Source organism: Hippoglossus stenolepis, chromosome 10 (genome assembly GCF_022539355.2).
Source record: "Hippoglossus stenolepis isolate QCI-W04-F060 chromosome 10, HSTE1.2, whole genome shotgun sequence".
In the NCBI taxonomy this organism is placed as follows: domain Eukaryota; kingdom Metazoa; phylum Chordata; class Actinopteri; order Pleuronectiformes; family Pleuronectidae; genus Hippoglossus; species Hippoglossus stenolepis.
Window position 1 is genome coordinate 11,066,266 of NC_061492.1, and position 12,942 is coordinate 11,079,207.

Here is a 12,942-nt window from a genome sequence, read left to right on the forward strand (position 1 = left end):
ATTATGGGATAGTACTGACAAACATTTAGTGGCACTCAAACTTTGGCGAGTATGATCAAATTATGATCAAATTATAACAGAACATGCCTCATAACATGTTCTGTTATGAGGCCAAATGCTTTATAAATAAACTTGACTGCTCACCTCCACCTTTGGGGGGCGCTCAAGGGCCGGGTCTGATAAAGTGAGGTCACGGGGCTCCAGCCAATCAGATCGCAGGAAAGCGAGGCACAGTTTCCGGCCTGATGAACGAAAACACAGCTGAAGACTGAAAGACGAAGAGAAGAAGCGGAGATTCAAGAACTATTCACCGTCGCAGCTTTCTTACGTTCATCTGTAATTTACCGTAAGTTGCACTTCGGTGGGTTTTTTAAATTGCATTTCGTGATTATAAGCGAAGAAGAGAGGAACATGTCGTTCTGCGGTTGAGGGTCACACCGGGGGCCGCTGTTTGCTGCTGATGCTAAAGCTAACTGACTGTGTGTGTGTGTTCGATGCCCGGGGCAACCGGTTCAAGATGGACAGAGAACAACTGATCACGAACTACATCTCTAGAGGCGTCTCTGTCTCCTTCCTGGTTTCTATTATCTCCTCATTTAGACGTTAACAGTCGGTAGCAGTGCAGTTAGCTTAGCGGGATTCAAATATAAAATGTGGCGTGTTAGCTGTGTTAGCCTGGATTATTGCGTTTATGTTGAACTACTCATAATGAGAGGGTGATAATAAAGTTAAATTACCTCTGTTAACTTTAGTTTAACCACAATTATGTTAAGATATTTAAAAATGTTGATAGTAATATCTTATTGCTTGTGGTATTTTTGTCAGTGATGGAAAGTACAAATTACCTAAGTACTAAATACTTAAAGGTTCAGTGTGTAAGATTTAGGTGAAAGGGATCTATTGGCAGAAATTGAATATAAAATAATCCTAATGATGTTTTCACAGTGTGTTATATCTAAATTGTACAAATCGCTGTTTTCTTTACCCTAGAATGGGCCCTTTATATTTAAATACTTTATATTTACATCAGGAGCGGGTCCTCTCTACGGGGACTGCCATGTTTTTTATAGAAGTTATTTTGTTATTTGATAGATTATTTACGTTGTGCCAACATCTAGAATATCTCTCTACAGTAGTTATATCTTTCTACGTATAATAATCACCTGAAAAAAAGGCTGGACAATATGGCCAAAAATTGTATTCAGATAAAAATGTACATATCAGTCGACAACGATAATTATCACGATAAATGTCACATTATTTCCTTTAATTGTAATGACTGATTTTTGAATGTTGTGGTTTTAAACTCCTCTTCATGGGCAGTGTATCATAAACACTTGGAAAAACACACAACATTTTACAAATCTGAGGTCGTTTAGTAATGTTACACCTCCTCACTGTGCTTGTACAACACAAACAATATATATATGATTATTTTACGTATTGAACTTTTATGTTATTGACAGAGATATGACCAGTCAAAGTCAGCCCCCGTCAATAGAATTACTTGATTGATGAATATTACATTGGAATAATTTTCGATATTGTATAATTGCCCAATGCCCAGCCCTACCCAATCGTACAAAGAAATGTTATATATTCTCTAATAATATTGATGAGTAAAAACACAGCATTATACAAATTCAGAGGCTGCACTGACTGTATGCATTTTAGTCAAGAAAAAGATTCACACAAGCAGCTAAACTAGTTTCAGTTATCTAAATCTTGATTTACTTGTGGCATTCGATCCACTACTTCAACAGTTTTTAAGTTGTTGCTGCTTGTTTCTTTCAACAGATGCTCCAACTAATCACTCATTTTTATCCCATGTGTTGGCAGTGAGACAGACATGACATCTGTTTGCTGAACTGGTCCGCCTTAAGCCACAGCTAGCACCAAACATTGGTGTGCAACTTCCCAGCGAATCAGACTGACCCCCCACCACCATGGAAACAGAAACAGTACGTTTACTTCCTACTGTTTAACTTAAAAAAGTATCCCCCTGAATGATTGTTTAAACTAAAGTATGTATTGATATTAATTATACTCTTGCGTCACATATAGTGACTGACGGTGTTTTATGTTTCACAGGAAGTCATTCCCATCTGGCAGAATAAGCCCCATGGATCCACCCGTAGTGTTGTGAGAAGAATAGGTTCTACTCTCCCACTCAAACCTCCACAAAGAGCATGTTTCCAGGTACATATATCCAATGTGACCCTTTTTTAATAGCAATAAACTGATATAAACATCTTAACGTGGACATTAACTTGTGTCTTTTTGCAATAGGAACTACCAGGCCTGCCCTCTCTTCGGCCTATGACTGGCCCTATGGTTCCTACGTTGGCAGACATAGCCTGGATTGTTGCAGATGAAGAGGAGACCTATGCTCGAGTACGGTGTGTAAATAGTTAATTACTACACCTTGTTGTAGCGCCAATTCACCTTTCTCTACCTGCACTATTATTGGTTATTGTAGCCCTGATGTGTTTGATTGCATCACTGTACAAATTGACCAAATAAAGTCGGCGCTGGGGCTTTTTCTGGGCAGCAGGTAAAAATAAAGAAGCATCAGCGGTGATGCATCAGCGGTGATGCAGCACAAAGTAAATGATGGACTCAGATTTATTTAGATTCGGCTTGATGACACCAACCTTCTGTTTTCAGGAGCGACTCACGTCCTCTAAAGCATGAATGGCGGCCCACGCCCCTGCTGGTGCTCCACAGGAACTCATCTGTGCCCAACTTCCGCCGTGAGGGCAAAAGGATGGAGGGACTGAAGAAGCCCGGGGCCACGGCGCTAAATCGAACAACAGCCCTGCAGGACGAGCTCAGCAGACTCCGATCACAGATTGCCAAGATTGTGTCAAGCGATTCTGGTAGGTGACAGACTGGTTACTTATCTAACTTAACACTCTCCTTACTCATAAAGCTGCTTTGAGTAATATAGATTTAGGATTGCTTTACTGTGGCTGGGTGAGTGTGTTCAGCCAAGTTACTGACTTCATGTGGCTGTGATTCCTTTTGTTGCCAAGTCAGCTGCCTTGATTCTCCTTAAGCTCTTTGGTACTAAGATGCCGTGGCATCGGTTTGTAGGTCAGTGACTTAAGATAATCTCTCGTTCTGTGGAGGCTGTTATTCATTGAATATTTCAACAGGGACGGTATGAGAAGGTATCATATTATTGGACTCGGAGGAGAGGTACTCTAAACAGAAATTATAGATAGGATCAGTTTCACCATTTTAGACTCAATATGTTTCTCGTAACACTGTCCCACCCAAACCCAATTTAATAATTACAGATCCACTTATTTCCCTCCTCTGCTTTGCTGGTTTATTTCAGGCTCCAACCCCCTGACTCCTGATCTGCTCTCCCCCGACGACACGAGTATGAGCTTCTCCATGGCGCCTTTCGAGACAGCATCCTTCCCGCCGGCTGCCACCGCTGCTGCCTCCTTTGTCATCAGTGACGTCACAGAGGAGGAAGAAGAGGAAGAGGAAGATGAAGATGAAAAAGATGTGGTCTCTGTGGTGTCAGAGCTGGTTCCTGACCCACCTGCTTCCATGACGGCATCAGCAACCTTTGACCTGGACAGGCCCAGCATGGACTTCCGGGAGGCTGAAGAGGACACGGTGTCGCTGTCAAAGTCCACCAGCTTTGCTGACGTGATGGACATTCTGAAGGACATGAACCGCATGAAGATGAGCAAAGACAGGTAAGTGTTGCCACTGAGCCCAACACCCCAAAGCTTTCATATAATGTCTTAATTAGTGTTTTTTTATAGCATCAAATAAACTAATTAGCTGAAAAAACACTTGGACACAACTAACTTGGACGGGGCTGGACTTATGACCCATACTGCAGCGAGCCACCAGGGGGCGTTCAAGATAATTTGGCTTCATTTTTGGGGAGCTAACCTCCAGCTAGCTGCAGCTTCATATAAACAGACCAATACAAAAGTTGCAAGAAAATTAATTGGCATATTTTCCTAAATGTTATATTAAAATAATATTTTACACTTATATCGCATATAACTGGATTATTATTTAGAATCGTGAAAGCATTTTGTTGATGCTAAACAGTTCTTAAGTCAGCTTGTGTTTTCTGTTGCTCGACACGGCAGGTACAACAGAGGCTGTACGTCCCTGAGAGAGGAGGACTCTGCAATTCTGATCTCAGAGGCTTTGAGGAAAAAGTTTGTCTTGAAGGAAGAAGATTCAGCTGCTGTGAATCGGAAGTAGCCCGATCGCATGTTTGTCATCACCACCCGATCCTGCTGTTCAATGTAAGTCAGGACAGGACATTTGAGTTTTTTTATTTCTTTTGAGTTGTTTTTTAACATTTTTTGTAATTAAACCTTTGTAACTGACGGTTGCTGTTTTCAGTGCCAAACTGTTGAAGCTCACTTGTGGTTTCTTAGTTGTCGTTCTGCTTTGTTTCCCCTCCTCTCCCTCATTAATTTTAGGCCTTTGCCTGTGGAGTATGTACCCATGGATCCACAACCTTGCTCCTCAAACCCAAGGCAATAGCTGTCCGCCAGAGATAAGACAAAAAACACTTTGTCCCAGACTTTCACAACCAAATGTGAACTTCACAGTGCAGTACGAGGGGGAACAGTCCGCTCTTGATAACAATAATCTGTTTCAGCACTGCATCGCATACTGCATTCATTGTAATTCCCCCTGGAAAAAAAAAGGCTTATGTTCAAACCTATTTTCAATAACGACTCAACAGACTGGTGCCAGTGCTGTCCAGTCATGTGGTCTGTGCAAATGTGGGGTGTCGTGTCATAAAAAGGTGCTGAAGGATGCGCTGAAAGATGCAAATAGTTGTTTTTGTTGTTGAGTCCTCTAAAATACTTGAACATATTTCTCCAGATGAAACCAGTCTAATGCACTTGCAGAGGTGTGTGTGTGTGTGTGTGTGTGTGTGTGTGTGTGTGTGTGTGTGTGTGTGTGTGTGTGTGTGTGTGTGTGTGTGTGTGTGTGTGTGTGTGTGTGTGTGTGTGTGTGTGTGTGTGTGTGTGTGTGTGTGTGTGTGTGTGTGTGTGTGTGTGTAAAAACAAGTTATATTTACCTTTGCTGAGTTTCCAAATGTGCACAGCATCGTGTGCGTCGCTTGTTCCACTGCACCTCTTATGCCTGTCTGCTTGTGTGTGAATAGCATATAGAGTGACAGTCACTCAAACTACAGGGCACTATTTTTTATTTTAATCCCAAACTAAAAAACATTGATGATATAGTTTGAGGTGTGAACTCTGTTGTGTATAAATCAATGGATGTGTGTAATTTAACAGTGCACCCACTTGTGTTTGCATCTTTTTTGTATTTCCAGTAAAGGCAACAATGGATACAAGCATCCGCAGGTCTTTTATATAGTAACTTCCTCTTGTGTTTAAAACATGCTAATTGGTAGATGAGCTATTTGCAAAGGTGCGATCACACATACACAAATGTGACAAACCTTCGCCTTCCTTTCACTTCCAGTCTGCCCCGATCTGTGCGAGTGAGGGGGTGATTAAAACATGTGTGGCTTCGTGTGGGGTTCAGCTTTGGTGACCCATGATATTCTCTCCGCATTTGCGTATATGAGACCGTGCCCATAAGCAGTTTTCAGAATGAACTCTGTGAAATGTGCGGGAAAATTGTCTCCGGACTTTTTCAGACGTTGCCTTTTTCGCATATGAAGAACGCAGCAGGAGATTGTGTGGGTCAGACGCTCTCGAATCTCATTGTCTTTCCAACTTGTTATCTTTGGTGGCGTCTTCTACATGAATGGCACTTAATTTTCATCATAAGATAATTGTATTGTCAAATTTTTTGTGTGTCACTCTCACTCTGACATTTTGCAGACATTTTACTGGGGGGACTGGCAGGGAAAGTTCCAGGAAATATCCGGAACAACTGACTTTGACAGTGTGTTCTCACACGCAGCCCCCTCGCAAAACTTCAGGAAAATGTCCAGATTTCAGTGCATGTGTGAAAGCAGCTTTACAAAGCTTTCACATCAGTGTGTTTGTGTGTGTGTGTGTGTGTGTGTGTGAGTGTGTGTCACAATGACTATTGTTGTTGACGCCTTACCGCAGATCTATTGCCTGTTCCAATGCCTCATTTTATTCCCTTATTAGCTCCAAGTGCCAAGGGTTTGTTTTAATCAGCCCACCCGTCAACGCCTGACCCTTTTTCTTTTCTTTTCCTGAATGTGCCCTCCAGTTCCACATGTCTTCATCCAAACAATGAACGACTTTGTTAAGAATCAGCTGCGAGTGTTTGTTTATTGTTAAAAGTTTGTTAAAAATTACAACTCACAAAAAACCTACTTGCTGTTTTGTCTCCGTTTACTTCAACCCATGTCACTCCTATGTTTCATTTATCATGTGTTTTCCTACACGACTGAGAATCTTATAGTTTAGTTTTGCAGTGTGAAAAGTAACTACTTATGTATGTGTTGAGCAAGAAGGTGCCCATCTGTGTGTCATTGTATTTCGTGAAGTTGAAATTTTGTTTTGTCTTGGTGGAATTTACCCTCAATAATTCCTCCGTTCATTTCCTGATCAGTCAAAGTGGCGAAAGTTAACAACCGATGAGCTGAAATACAAAATGCAAGTTTAAATTTGTTCATCCTATGTCTGTACTTGAGATGGTGACAACCGCAACCAACTGCATCTCTGTTCCAGATCAAAAACTGAAGGGAAAATTGAGGATTTGACTGTTTCTGTGTGTCACTTTGAGCATTTGTCACCATCGTACCTCTGTAGGGTTCAACCCACCACCTGTATGTTAATTTTTTTTTTATTATGTATGGACTTGTAAATAAAGATGGGCTGAGGTTTTGAAACTATGACTGTTGCTTTTCAGATCACCATGCAGTAAGAAATATGTCCAGTGTGGGGCAGTGCAGGCAAACAAACCTTGGGCTTTGTTTAAACTATTTACTTTTGCCATATGAAATACTGAGCACCTTTTTTAATTCCTCTCAAAACTACGACATCCATCAAACATGGAAGACAAGGGTTTGGATTAGTGGAAATGAAGTACCTTTACACAAGTTCTGTCATCTCAAGATTTGTGTTGATATATTTAAATTTCAGGCCACTTAATGCTTCAGCTTCACAGCATTTCAGATTCATATATTGTACTTTTTACTTTAGTACATGACATGTTATTGATAATCATTTGTAATTTAGATCAGTACATTTTTAAATCCTGTGTGTGTGTATACACGTAACACAGTTTATAATGTGATATAATTATTTATCCAATTTTATTGCTATACTACCTTACTGAATGATCACATTTTCTACATGTAATATCATTAAAGTTACTAATAACATAAATAGTGATTTATTTGAGTGAAGTTAAGAATAAAGTTCGATAAAAGGAGAATATTCAGATCAATACAAATACCTCAACATAGTACTTACAGTACTTGAGTAACTGCACTCGGCTACCTGCTGCAACCTCAGCCAACATCCAGCATCCAGCCATTATGTGCCTGGAATAACCAGCCTTCTCACATCACGTCACACCACCATCCTAATTTCGAAAATGACTGTTAATTCCCTGTCATTTCCTTTTCTTTCCCAAGACGACGTGGCCCCCTCAGTGAGTCACTGTCTATTTCCTGTGCGAGACCTTGGCCTACTTTGTCCCTCTTCACCCCCGTGATGGACTTCCTGCCTATTTTAGATACAGGGAGACGTCTGTGGAGAGCTCCGTTAATAGGGCTCAGTGTCAAAATGAGGCTCTGTTAAAACTATAAATACAGTTACTTAGTTCAAAGTGACATTGACACGTTTTCATTACTACGAGACTAAAAAAAGAATTTCAAAGCAGGTTAACACACGTTTGAATCAACAGTTTCTGGACGTTCCCTGCAGCAGTTAACAGGTTTCTCAGAACCAGGCTGTTGACTGTGGAATAAAAACCGGTGTCCCAGTAAAATATAAAGTAAAATGAAATAAAAAATCAGGTTGTATGCATTCAGACTGGAGTGATGTGATGAATCAAAAAACTTAAAACCAGACTTTGACTTTAACCTCAATTGCTTGAGGCTTCAATTAGACTTTCTTAAGTGGGAATGACTAAAATTAAGCCTAATATAAAATGTAAACCATAAAACCGTGTGCAGCGCATCCAGTGTATCTCTGTCATCAATACTTCTTAAAATCAATCTGACATAACGGACAGCAGACGATACGAAAACATTAGTGCTACAAATTTTAAGCAACATTTGGGATTTATTATCAAATGCGAACATATGCATGCTGAGAATGGCAAAACTAAAATGCAGATTTTTTATGTTTACTGTGTTTACGATTTGCGTGTTAGCAGCTGAGGCTGATGAGAATATCACTGTTTTTTTCCTCTAGTTATTTGGTCATTAAATTCGTGTTTCAAAATTTAAAAAAATCTAAATGTGGTGATGGTGGCGGTGAAACCGCAAACCTATAGCAACAGATTTCTTTGGCCACCAGGGGCTGCCAAGACAAGTTGTTAATACAACACTTATCACCTTTTAAAACTGAACTTGAGTTGCTCGCCTAAACATCCAGCCGTTATGGCTGATAAATTGCCGTTGTTTCTCTGGCCAGATGATTTTTTGTAGCTGTGACTTTCATCACCTCCAACCAGTGAGGGACAGGAGCCATTATAATGCTCCACTTCGTTCCACAAACTTTGCTAATTTGCTACATGTGCTAGCATGGGAAGGTCGCCAAAGACACTAGTTTTAGAACTCAACTTATACAGAGAAATTTACCTGGGTCAAAAAAGCATTAATCATTATGTTAACTTGTCTGGAAAGGGCTTAAAATGTAGCAGTCATTTATTTGCAGTATTTAAAAATTTCTGTACTCCAGTTAGGTAAACACCAGAGTTATCATACCATCACACATTGAAAAATGATACAACATGTCACCACATGTTGTATCATTTTTCAGTGACTTAATTAGGATTGACTGGGGACATGTTGGACTTCACTTAAGACTGAACATTCAATCAAAACTTTCTGGATGTGTCTCTTCAGCAAAGCCTACGTCGTTTGGCCGACTCCAATTCCACCATGTTGGGCACCAAGCCCCGGTCACGATCCCTCTGTGTGATAAGTGGCAGCGAAGCAGCAAACACGCCAAGAGGTAGACGATCTGTCATCCTGACCATTTGGCGAGGCTCATCCATCTCCCTGAACCTCAGAGCCTTTCATCACTGTCTCCTTATGTGGCTGAGAGCTCTTCATAGGGAGGCTTGCCATTGGAAACAGAAACGTCCCCCTAATGTCCCAGATGTTTTCCCATGTTGCCCCGAGGCTGTCAGGTTTCAAGCCCATTTGTTACTTGAAAGATATGATTAAAAGAATTGCTTTTCGGTTTCTTGTCGTGGAGCCGGAATCGTCTCGGGCCATCTGGATGGATGGAGTTTGACTCGTGGTCAGAAGCATTGTCAGGGTTTCTGGTTTTGATGAATCCGTCTGACAAATGTGTCAAGCAGTGCCGCAGCGGGGAGGGTAACTCTGAGCTGCAGATGAGCTGAAGCAAAATCAAGGGAAGACAGTTGATCGCTCTCGAGCAGGTGTTACAGAGAACGTGTCGCATTAGGTTTTATTTATTGGCACAGTCGCAGCCTTCTGGGAGGGACAGGAAATGCTTTCATTTATTATTCATATCTCAAGATTATCACCTGATTCAAAACAAAAGTTAGCAGCTAAGTTTCATGGCTGTGTCATCATCATTTGGTGAAAGTGCTGACGAGATCACACCCATCAACATCCATTAGACAATGACATTCTATAGGTACAGACATATTTGAATATACAAGATGAATACGTTGAGATACTTCATGCACAGAACATACTTTGGTTTTAATGTCTACGATTAAGGACCATGACGAATAAATAATTTACCGGATCAGGCCATTTTCCTTTTTTCTTCATTCATTCATATGTGGGATTGTTCGGCCTCTGCAGAGTTACGTGCTCAACTGAGAGCCATTCTAGTTTCAACTGTGATTGCTGTTGATTCAAAGGAGGTTTTGGAAAATCATCCGTGCACCACCCTTTCTGAATAGAGCTCAAAATGTTCTATTTCAATTGTTCAATTGTTCTTCACTGTGGTTCTCAGAGGAAGTTCCAGATGCACTCAGGTTCATGATGACCAGAACAGCTCATTATCTACACATGAGAGGAAGAGCACAGCAGGAACGTAAGAGCTCCCCTCTTCATCCAAATTCATATTCTCATCATCCTCTTCACTGGACAGAAAACCTCCTCCAGTAACTATGTCCAACACGGTTGATGTGGGATTTACGTTAACAGTGGCAGGAATATGTCACGTGTTCACAACCTCAGTTTGACCTCACACCAACCTGATGTGGGCAAAACACGTCACTCGTGTTGTGAAATAAAACAAGGTTTCCCGGAGTGTGTAAAATGTGGAACAGCTTCTGCGTGTGTTTTGCCTGCGTGTTCACTTCGAGTGTCATCTCCCATGTCGTATCGTAGCAACGACCAGCTGCACCAAGCTTTGACTGAGTGGATGACAAAGGTCTTTGGGAACACAAGCGTTGCATCTGCCGCCGACACCCACCCACCGATCCACCCACCCTCCTTCCAGTGTCACCCACGCGTCCGCCCGCGTCATCAAGACACAAAGCTAACACTTATGAGTCACAACAGGAGCTGCTCCTGACGAGCGGCTGCATGGCCATTGAAGTCCCTCTGCTGTTTCTATTTTTGGGTCTTTGTAGTGTTTCTATTTTGTTTGCGCGCCTGCCCTCTTGCTTTGTGATGCAAATTAAAACGCAATCAGTACGGTGACGTCGCACTGTAACAAGGAGCTAAAACCTGTTGCTGCTGTTTCAGTGATGGCTTTGAATGTTTTCGATCAAACAGCTACAAGATAAACTCTTCAGTCTTGTGTAACCCTGACAATTTCTATAGAAATTTTGGGAAATACTTTGAGTTGTATTTAAAGTAACGTGAGTGTAGGATAGAAGTGCTACATGGGAAAAAGGAGGAGAGGAATGGCGTAATGAGGAGGCAGATGAGGCGGATGGGATCTGGATCAGGACAGAGCAGCCCCCTGATGTCTGTGATGTGTTCAAATTCATCATTTTACAACATTAAGTGGAGCAAGTCGTCATCACGGCCTTGTTTTAGCCGGCCAGCTCCTCATGGCTGACAGCATTCATCAGCTACCTCAGACGGAAAATATCGAACAGAATCAGTTTTATTTATTATATGTTAATTCAAAATAATACAGAAAGAAAGAAATATGATACCAGGTATGAGGCTGTTTAAAAGGGAAACGGATGCACAGTACAGGTGGAGGTGGAGTGGGGAACATTGGTTCTCCTTTTCTTTTCTTTCCTCCTCGTTCTCGTTCCCGCTCAGCTCACACGTCGCGTTTAGATAAGAAATTGATAAGAGCTGGTTTGTGAGTCCCAGATGGTCCCACTGTAATTATGGCCCATGTGGCAGTCATTTATAAATAATTCAGTAGATGAAGGAAAAAACTAAAACACAGACGCCAGTATTCGCTCTGAGTACTGTACATGTACATTGGTGATACACTAGAGTTTACATGATGGATTTGCAAAATACTGTTGGTCAAAACAAAAGGAAATCTGATTAAATGTGAGCTGGTCATATGTTAAGAAAATATTGAAACATTAAATTCCTCGAAATAGCCTAAAATGGATTACACAGAATAAATGATTACAAGAGCTATTGTCACTAAATACATTTTTTAAGTTTTACAGCTGATATCACTGATGATTTTACAGTTGATGATATTTCTTAGCTGAGTAAGTTTATTAAGACATTTATGGACCAATTTACCAAAATATTTGAGATAAATTATGAAGCTACTAGAAATCATTAATGTCTCCCGGGCCTGGTTAACCTGTCAAATGGAAAAAGAAAAACAACCCACAGGGTCTTGTTAAGCCCCACCCACCCCAAACACACAGTTATAATTTCAGTTTTTTTAATGTGATGAAGCAAAATTACGAAGCAATAGCGACAATCAAGTCACCACAGCTGGGAATAAACATAAGAGAGAAAACCACATAAGGCCTGAAGATATCTGCTTTACCTGGTTTCATGGTTCGAGTTACAAGAGAGCTAAGGGGAACTCGGCTGCCCAAGAAAGGCCATGATAACCTAGTTTGAGATATTCATTATATATATTTTATATTTATTTATTTATATAGTTGACAGACTTAGATTTTCTCTGAAATGAGGTTCCTACACATTGACAAAATATGTCAATGTGTGTTGTTTGCTCATTTAAATACCATTTTCAAACATGTCTCCACTAATTGACACAATGTTGTGTCTGTTCCTGCTGTAGCCATCCATGCGTCATGGCACTGCCGACAAATCACATACACTTTAACGTTACATCGCATCTTGAGCTTCTCACTGAGTTGTTGCAGCCTCGATATTTAAATGGTAAATCATTAAGTGAGGAGACAGGGATCTTAGTCAGTATCTAATTAAACCCACATAGCAAAATGGTTTGGGCCCAGATTTGGCTTACACTGTCATCCGGCCCACGTACCATGTGAAATGATGGCATTGGGGCGGTCTGCTCCTCTTTGCCAGATTTATGCCACAAGTAAGCCACAGCAATACCTCTTGTCATCCAAAGGTGCCAAAGGTGGCTCCGATTTGTTTTGTGCTATTCGGGCCATACTCACCATTTAGCACATGGGCCACATCACGTTCACATCCAGATTACACTTTGCCTAGAGCATCGCATGTTTGCCAAAATAGGCCCACATTTGTTTTGTGATATTTGGGCCACATTTGCTATTTCACAAAAGGGCCACTTTAGTCTCACGTTTCAATTTTGTCGAGGTCACAAGGTGGCGCTCCCCAGAAAGCCCCTGTGTAATTCAAACACTGCCTGGTTGGTGCTCCAGCCTTAAATGTCTCAAGCC

General features: G+C 41.1%; 1 protein-coding gene across 1 annotated transcript; it reads left to right on the forward strand.

Annotated features, from left to right (window-relative positions):
• The first annotated feature begins 199 nt into the window (after positions 1 to 199).
• mtfr1l (mitochondrial fission regulator 1-like) lies at positions 200 to 6,838 on the forward strand. The gene is made up of 8 exons (XM_035168474.2): positions 200 to 346; positions 1,840 to 1,961; positions 2,092 to 2,199; positions 2,290 to 2,399; positions 2,668 to 2,879; positions 3,344 to 3,716; positions 4,125 to 4,286; positions 4,467 to 6,838. The coding sequence occupies exons 2-7, from the start codon at positions 1,947 to 1,949 to the stop codon at positions 4,240 to 4,242; spliced, it is 936 nt and encodes a 311-aa protein (XP_035024365.1). The 5' UTR covers positions 200 to 346; positions 1,840 to 1,946; the 3' UTR covers positions 4,243 to 4,286; positions 4,467 to 6,838.
• Positions 6,839 to 12,942: the final 6,104 nt, after the last annotated feature.